An 8,606-nucleotide genomic window follows, 5' to 3' on the forward strand; every position below is an offset into this window, starting at 1 on the left:
TACCAGTTTACAGGTAACCAGCAGGAACTGCCCACACACGTACCACGCTGAGATTTCACCGTATGCATGATGCGCTGCCTGTTTGGTTACTAAATCATCTTCCCCTACTCCTCCATCCATTTGCCCCACCAGACGCTGCATCTTGATGGAAGGAAACCAGCACAGCTCCTGACAAAAGCAGGGACGTATCAGCAATGCTGCTGAAACTTCTTCCCCAATGCCAACAGGGGCCAGGTCCAGGCCGTAAGTCACGGATAGGCTACTGGTTGCCAAAGCATTTTGAAGTGCTATAGGAAGCGGAGTGGGCTAGTTAATTAAATGCTTAAAACTGTGGCAAGAGCCTTGCCCACGCCAGGACTTTCTGGTGCAGGCAGGGTGTTGTACAACCCATGAGCAGAGGACAGAACTCCACCTAAGGTCACCCAGCACTTTGAGGGCCATATGCAAACTACCTTGCCTCTACTTCACCTTTAGTCCAGGCTGAAAAAATAAGAACAAACAGAGCAAGACGTTTTACAAGGTGCTACACACTAAGTGTCTGCATCCGATTCCCACTCCTGAGCGTGCTGGTGCACAAGAGCACGCAGTTCATACACCCGCAGTCTTGTCTGGATGTAACTGCTACACAGCTTATGGCTGGAAAGATCTCGATTCGCTTCCAGGGAATTTCCTGTCCGCACACATAACCTGCCATGGGACGCACATGAAAATATTACAGCCCACCACCCGAATCACCTGAGATGAGGAGTGGTGCAACAATAAACCTGAGCATAAGTACATGTCCTGCCCAGTATTCACTGCTCCTGGGTCACTGGGTTTTTTCCAGTTGTTTTAAACTGGACACATCACTTTCAGCCTGTTGAAGAAACAGCCTGTATGGAATTAACCCACTAGAAATTACTTTCACATTCTCCTCACAGCAAAATTTAACCAGCCCTGCAGATTCAGCTGGGATCTGAGAACCAGGTATACTGGCACAGCCTCAGTGCAGAGCTCTGGCTCCAGTACCTCATTCAAGTTTGCACTGCCACGGGTTTACAGTGGCAAGGTCCAAACATGTTTCTAATACGGTGGCAATTTGTTTTCCTCAACTGCATGAGGACTGCAACTCCCAGGCATCACAGACCTACCGCAGCTCCTCAGGGGTGACAGACCAGTTGGTGAGATCTATTATATTGGGACTAAAATGCATCAGTTTTAAAAACAAGCGTGGTGGTATCAATTGCTGTCCCTCTGCTGCCAGCTTTAGAAAAGCAAACCCAGAGGGATCTATCAAATTCAGAAAGCCAGGTAAAAAAGCAGAGGAGCCATGTCTGCACAGTCTGGTTTGCAGTGTTTTATTCTCAGCCTCCCATTTTAAAAAAAAAAAAAAAAAAAAAAAAGGGGGGGGAAAAAGAAAAAAAAAAGGAAAAATAAAATAAAAATCAGGCTCTGATCCCTAAGCTGCTTTGTGTGGGCACAGAATAACATCTGCAGAGAGCAAGGGGCTTGCTCTGCAGGCCACAGGTTGACCCTCCCCGTGAGCCAACATTAACAGCGGAATTCGGACATTAAGCTCTGTTTTTATTTGAAACACCAAATGCAGCTTTCATCTTTTTCTAGATAGAACCCTTCGCCAGAACACAGCACAAAGTACAAGCCTATTTATATAACACATGAGCAAAAATATTAATTAATAGATACAGAAGATATGCTTATAAACTAGCATTTATTTTGCTCTCCCTCCTTCAATAAACCAGCTCCTAAATTAACAGGTCAAACACACTGCACCACCAACATCCAATTCCTTTCTCTGCAAGTAAATTCAACTGTTACCTCAGTAGACTGGCATCTAACACTAAGATTTTAGTTTTCATTTTACCTTATTTCTGACCCTTTTGCAGCAAAGCAGCTGCCCGAGCTCCCCCCATGCATGGGCGGACACACACCTCAGACCCATGCACAGCCTAAGCCACCCCACACCTGCTGAGTGTCATTATAGCCAGGGCAGAAGAAAGCCCCGTTATCTGCAGGCTAGCATGGTTTTCTGTCAAAGTGCCTTGCCTCGTGAGCATACGTCACCGAATTTCAGATTTGTGTCGTATTCCTCCTCGGCACATCGCACACGTGTTACCTATCCATTTCTTTGGATCAAACAGTAAGCTTGGGGGGGACTTTTAAATATTTGTTATTAACATTTCCAAGGCACAACTGCACTAAATCCAGCTGTTTGTTTTATGCTTTTTCTGTAATCCCAACTACACATTAACAAGAATTATTAGACTGCATGTCACTGCTTTAGGAACTACAGCCACTGCTCTGTGAAGAGGAGACATTTATTACATCGTGGCCGAGTACCTGGTAAGTATTAGTGTAACAAGAAGATGTGACCAAGGTCTGCCTTCCCCCAAAATACAATCTTGTTCACAGTCTTTCTCCAGTCTCCTGTCCTCTCTGCAGAACAAGAATCCAGTTTCATTTGCCAGAGGATTTTGGTCAAAACTACTGAGGGGAACAAGTCTGAATCTCAGCTGAGGACACGGTACAAATGGCAAACCGGAAACAGAGAGAAAACAAAGCAGTTTGGTTTGTGTGACATGGGAAAGGGCACATCATAGGAAACTGAGTGAGAAGAAAACACATAAAATCAAGTAATTTTAATGTAGAAGTGAAAAAGAAATGGCTAAAAATTGTGTCCAATTGCTACCAATAAACCCGAGAATATTGTTTAGCAATAAACTGCTAACGACCACTTCCATTTTTGACCCAAAGCTATCGGTGGACAAAGCCAAAATGTTAAATTCCTGTGCTGGACAGAAGGCTTACAGATTTCGGTTAATTAAATGCAATTTTGCTGGTATTTTTCCCTGCATGAATCCAAACCTGTCAAAATTACTTCTCACTTAATAGCAGTCAAGAGGTCGGCAACCTTTTAGCCCAGACCTGAGCATCCTGTCCAAAGGGCGGACAGCCTTCCTCCCCCTTCTCCTCCCGTGGGTCTGGGCCTCACCAGCCTTCGATGAGAGGATGGAGGTCTCAAGATACAATTTCTTACGTGAACGTCGCCACCACCTCGGCAGAGGAAGGAGGCGTCCATCAGTGCCCTCGCTGAACAACAGGGCAGCTGTAATCCATCCCTGCCCAGTCCCCCAGCCTGCAGCAGCCGGTCAGCACACCTGTACTGCACTGGGTACGTTCTTCCCCCCCGCTCCCCCGCAGGCAGGCAACATGGGGGAGAAAATACAGAACAAAGAAGAAGGGTACAGCACACCAGGCTTCCTCACATCTGACAGTTTTTCTCCTCCTTCCCTCCTTTCTGATTTTTCGAGAATGAGGAGGAAGATGTTTTGCATGCTTTTATATACGTATAGCTCATAAAGCATGAAAAAAATATATACGTATATATATATCACTTTTTAATCTGATCAGAAGCTGCAAGCAGCAGGATACAAAAATAGATAATGAAAAAAACAACAAAGCCCCTGCAGTTTTGAAATGTGCAGTTATCTGCTCCTTTCCTACTTCTCCAACCTTAAGTATATATTTTTATATGTAAGAAAAATAATGCAATAATAAGGCCTAATTTCAGGCATGTATGCCATCATGTCCGCCTGCAACTGATGCTCCAAACCCAGTGCACCTGGGAAATGGTTCAAGTGGAACTATACAGACAAACACTTTGCCCGGTGGTTCGTATCACCCACGACCACTCCAGATCCTCTGAACTTTGGCCAGTCGTCTCCCTCTGTTAATCTTTGAGTTGCTTAGGAAGATTTAACTGTATTATCAAAAATTCAGACTCTAGTCTGGGGCTCAGATCCTATAGCTTATAAGCGCCAAGTAACAATAAACCAGTGATGCTAGTATACTTCATGCATTTTAGACTGCATGTTCAAACGTAAGGATAATTTCTCCCCCTCAAATCTAAGCTCACAGGCAGACTTAAGCAGCGATTGCTAGACGTGGGTACAGAGTCGGTAGGTACAACGCAGAGGTGCCCACACGGCCCTGCTGCTGCTGCTCCGTCCCTGAAATAGCAGAGTGCTGCATTAAAGCAATGCGCCTCAGTTTCTCACACCTGCAAGCAAGCCCAGTGTCCATGCTGAACCAGGCAAACCACCATCCCGGTATGGCCACCCTTGAAACCGTTTCTCCACAAGCATTATCCCGTAACACAAACAACTCATCCTTCATCCCTAATCATCACTGCAGCTAGAAGAAAAGAAAGTGTAAGTAAATGTATACATCGTGTACCACAGGATGGCATTTTTGAAGGTTGCCACTGCTACAGAGTGTGAATTAGAGCAAAAGACCAAGCAGGTAAATATAAATCTACAGGCAGAAAAAAGCAGGAAAGTAACTGCAAGCAGACGTGTATGCCTCAGCTGTAATAACGCTAGCAAATCTCTAACCAGAAATCTTTTAATTCTGCTGTATTTGATAGATTACAAATCCTCTCCTAAAAACTCCTGAAAGCAGCTTACAGATCAGACAAATAACTATTTTGCAGCGGATGACAAGAAACCTAAGAACGGAAACGATGGAATAATAGCTCTGTAAGTAACACAGATTTCTTGAATGCAAGAGACAGGAAAGAAATCCGCACAATTCAGCGAGCAGTTTACAGCTGGAAATCCTACGAGACCTGTTTTGGTTAACTGTGAGGGTTTTTTTAAAGGCAGCAAGCATACTTCGTAAGAAAATAATTAAAAATCTTCAGGAGCAAAGTGTCTCAGGAAACAAGACACACCTCCCACTCCTGATGACTTTCTTTTTTAAAATGAACTGACGTCTTCTCTATGCTCCAAGATGAGACAAAGAATTCAACTAAAAACAAAAAACGCAGGAGTACTGCAATGAATACCCCCTGAAATGGTTGCCTTGCTTGGAGTAGGGGCATAGGGGAGCAATTTGCTCCCCCTCAGTTATCTTCAAGACACATTGCTCGGTTGCGGTAGGCGCGAGCAGGGCGCTCACCAGCTCATGTTTTTCTCAAGGAGGGAGCTCGTCAGCTTTTGATTTCACTTTGCACCTCTGGTGCCCCAGGAGCAGCCGCTGGCCGCCCGCCCCGCACCACCCCAGTGCCAGCAGAGCCAGCTGCCCGCTGCCATGCGGGATGTCCGCCGGAGGAGCGAGAGCCGAGCGGGCCCGCAGAGACTCACTGCTCGTTTGGAAAACAAGTCACGTGCAAGCCGAGTTCATTTTAGGCTATTCTACAGGAGCCACCATCCAGCACCACCGTGCAGAGCAGAGCCTGCGCTGGGGAGAGCATCGCCGCTCCGGGGCGAAGCAGGCCCAGCTGGGCACGGTCCGTGGTCCTCTCCGGAGCAGCCCTGGAAGAGCAAAGCAGAGCAGGCACAGCACAGGGCTGGAGGAGCTTCCAGGCAGGGGCCGGCACTGTCCCTGTAAGACAGCCTCCTGCACGTACACAGCCGCTGCCCGAGCAGCAAACAAAGCTGCAGAGAGCCTGCGCACAGCAGCCCTCCGCTCATGCCATCGCAGCACAGGTAGCGGCTGCAGGGAAAACAACAAAACCACCGCTACCACGACAAAAAGGCGGATGATAATCGTGATAAATAACGACCAAGTCATGCACGCTGACGGCTCGCATGCGGCGGGCGGGCGGGGGGGGCTGGCGGGCGGGCGGTGCAGCAGAAGCCCCGGAGAGGTCAAGTTCACTCCAGCACCTTCTCGCTTAATACCGACAGAAGTTCACGCGTGCGGGTGGGGCTCCCCCCGCCGCCCCGCACACGCTCTCCCTCCGAGCGCCCGGCGCTGTGCTGCAACCGGAGGCTGCATCTGCTCTGGCTGCGCTGGGGGAGGCGGCCGGTTCGCTGCCTGTGGTTTATAAATAAATGCCGGGGGGGGAAAATTAGTGCCATGCAAAGAGAAGTCTGGGTGGCGATTACGGTGTTAAGATCTGCAGTAAAAGCCACCGTCGGTGAGCGCGGAGCAGAAGGAGCGATGAGGGCAGATGGTTTAGAAGTGCAGCGAGTACTAAGGAGATGGTGTACGCGTGGCAGTGTTTATATGAGAGATCAAAACAGAGCCAAGCCCATCCAGGGAAAAAATGGCGACTACCGGGATGGGGGAAACTAAGACACTGGATTAGTTATTATTTTTAATAAATGTATGCACTGCACATAAGCTAGACACATCGGAAAAGCTGCCGATTCATTCTGAAAAAGCGGTGCGTCTATTACCTGTTATTCTGGGATTTTCTGGCCATGGTGCCTGCCTTTGTTTTCTTTCTGGAATAGTCACTATCGAAGGGTAACACTGATGCATAGCCATGTTCTGCTTCTAGGGACAAAGTCAGCATTAGTGGCAATATATTTTTTCCATGCATTTTTTTCCTCCTTTGCAGGAACGCTAGGGTAAAGAACAGAATTTTTTCCGGTTGATTTGTTTGGATTTTATTCTGGCATCTCTTAAAGAAGCGAGACAAAAAATGTAACAACTCGGTAAACCAAAAAAAAAAAGAAAAAAGTGCCGAAATTAGGAGGATTATTTGAGTGCACATTAAAAACGAGGCGGATCATGCAAACCCTTGTCACGCTGCGCTGGGGGGGGGGGGGGGGGGGGGGGGAGCACTGCCATACAATTAACGACTGCCACACACAGAGAAGTGTGAGGTATCCTGAGCGCTGCAACACACACACCATCCCCATCCAGAGCTTGACAAAAAAATAACCCTTTTTTTTTTTAAAAAAAAGCAAAGAGAAGAGCGCTGTTCCTCCCCCAGCGCGGTGCCTCTGGCGAAGCCCTGGTCACTCCCGCGGCGCCCGGGCAGGTGAGGGCGCGGGGCTGGTCCCCCGGCCCGGGCCGCCCGCCGCCGCCACACAACAAAGGCCGAGAGCGGCTGGGAGCGCCTGCGGGTGACTGACTGACTGCCCGCCTGCGCCCAGTACCTCGGTCTCTTCTCTCCAAGTACTCGGCCGCTTCCAGGAGAATTAACAGAGAGTTCAATTCCATGGCTGCCTGTGCCGAGCCGAGCCGAGCCGAGCCGAGCCGAGCCGAGCCGAGCCCTGAGCCCCCCGTCGCCCCGCGTCGCGCACCGCGCCGAGTTCACGCGCGGGGGACTTCCAAGCCCCCAGTTATAAGGCACCTCTCTCAACCTACATTTGACACACAGGCGACGGGCAGCCCGCGCCGCCAATAGGGAATCGTCGTTCGGCGCGGGGGCGGGACGCAGGGCGGCAGCCGGCCCAACCGGCAGCCAGAGCACCCCCCCTTTTCCTCTGGCTGGGGCAGGGAATGTTGACAGATCCCCATCGCCCCCTCCGATTGGCTGGCCACTATAGTAACAATTTAGAAGCCGAAGCTTAGCAACAGCACGTGGTGGCCCGGCCCCCGCGCTCGCTGACTGGCCGGCTTCTTGCATGTTAAGCAGGTAGCGGCCGCCGATTGGTGCGCGGGGTGCCATGCAAATGAGGGCGGGGAAGGAGCCAATGGGGTGGGAGGCGCGTGCCGTGCGGCAGGAGGCGGGGAGGCAGGAAGGGGGGAGCCAATGGGCGGGCGGAGGCGCGGCGTTGCTGTGAGGAAGAGGCAGGCGGGGGCGGGGCGGCCCGAAGCTCCGCCCCCGCCGCCCGCACACGCCGCTGTGCGCGGCACGCTCGCCGGGCCAAGGAGCGCCTCGGCCGGTGCCCCGTCGCTAACGTTAACAGCAAAACCTACCGCGGGAACGCGGGCTGGCTGAGCTAGGAGAAAATAAAGGGGGGGGAAAAAAGAAAAGGAAAAGGGCGGGGGGTGGAGGAGCTCGGCCGCCCCCGCGCGCGCCGCCGCCCCAGGCGGCAGGACCGGAGCGAAGCCGGGGAGCGCCTTCTGTGAAGGAAACCCGCTGCCGCCATAACCGCGCCTGCTCGGCACGGCTGCAGACTCCCGCCCAGGGCGCTGCCGGGGCCCGGCCTGGCGTGCCCCCACGCGTAGGGCGCTGCAGCCTCTCACTCGCACTACCGGCCCGGGTCAGACCTCCACCCCCGCGGCCTCCCCGTGCTGGGCACGGGCGCTAGCAGCGGCTCCGTCCCGGGGAACGCCAGCCGGGGCTGCCTACCCCTGCGGCGGCGCTTCGCCAGCGCTCCCAGGCCCCCGCGGTGGGGCGGGCAGTGCTGAAGAACGGCGAAGCCCCGCCCCTTCCCGGCGGGCTGCGCATGCGCGCGGGGGCGCCTGGGCCGGGGCGGGTCGGGGCGGGCGAGGGGGCGCGGAGCCGCTTCACCGGAAAAGAAACCCGCGGAGGGGAAGAGTTTGCGGGGCAGCGCGACTTCGCGGGTCGTTTTTGCCAGCGCCGCGCCGCCCTCTCGCTGATGAGGGCCGCGATGCCGCGGCGGAAGGGGCCTTCAGCCTTGCTAGCCGCCGGGCCTGCGCAGCGCCTGTTGTCCCGTCAGCGTCGGGCAGTTTTCACACAAGAAAAGTATTCTATTTCCCTGTAAATAGGAGCGCGCTGCTCACTCCAGGCCGTGGGGAGGGAGGCGGGGCCGGGGGTCCCTGGTAACCCCAGACACCCCTGCAAGGAAGGCGAGGGATGCAGGGCAGCGGGCCTCAAGGAGATGCCTCCTCATGGTACCGCCCGGGGAGCTTGGCAGGCGTCGAGGGCAAAAAACCGACCTCCTCCCCAGGCATCAGCAAAT

The 8,606-nt window shown here is 52.5% G+C and overlaps 1 protein-coding gene across 2 annotated transcripts in view; it reads right to left on the reverse strand.

Annotated features, from left to right (window-relative positions):
- The window catches only part of MXD4 (MAX dimerization protein 4), a 39,793-nt gene extending 32,789 nt beyond the window's left edge, over positions 1-7,004 (reverse strand). Inside the window, exons 1-2 of one of the 2 annotated variants that reach the window (XM_059817466.1) lie at positions 6,891-7,004; positions 6,183-6,282 (exon numbers count right to left, since the gene is read on the reverse strand). In XM_059817466.1, the coding sequence (XP_059673449.1) occupies positions 6,183-6,282; positions 6,891-6,954 (164 nt within the window). In that variant the 5' untranslated portion in view covers positions 6,955-7,004. Of the gene's footprint in view, positions 1-6,182; positions 6,352-6,890 lie in introns of both variants that reach the window. The other variant, XM_059817465.1, reaches the window with a different exon arrangement.
- Between the last annotated feature and the right edge of the window lie 1,602 nt (positions 7,005-8,606).

The sequence above is a fragment of the Gavia stellata genome, chromosome 5, assembly GCF_030936135.1.
Source record: "Gavia stellata isolate bGavSte3 chromosome 5, bGavSte3.hap2, whole genome shotgun sequence".
Taxonomy (NCBI): Eukaryota; Metazoa; Chordata; class Aves; order Gaviiformes; family Gaviidae; genus Gavia; species Gavia stellata.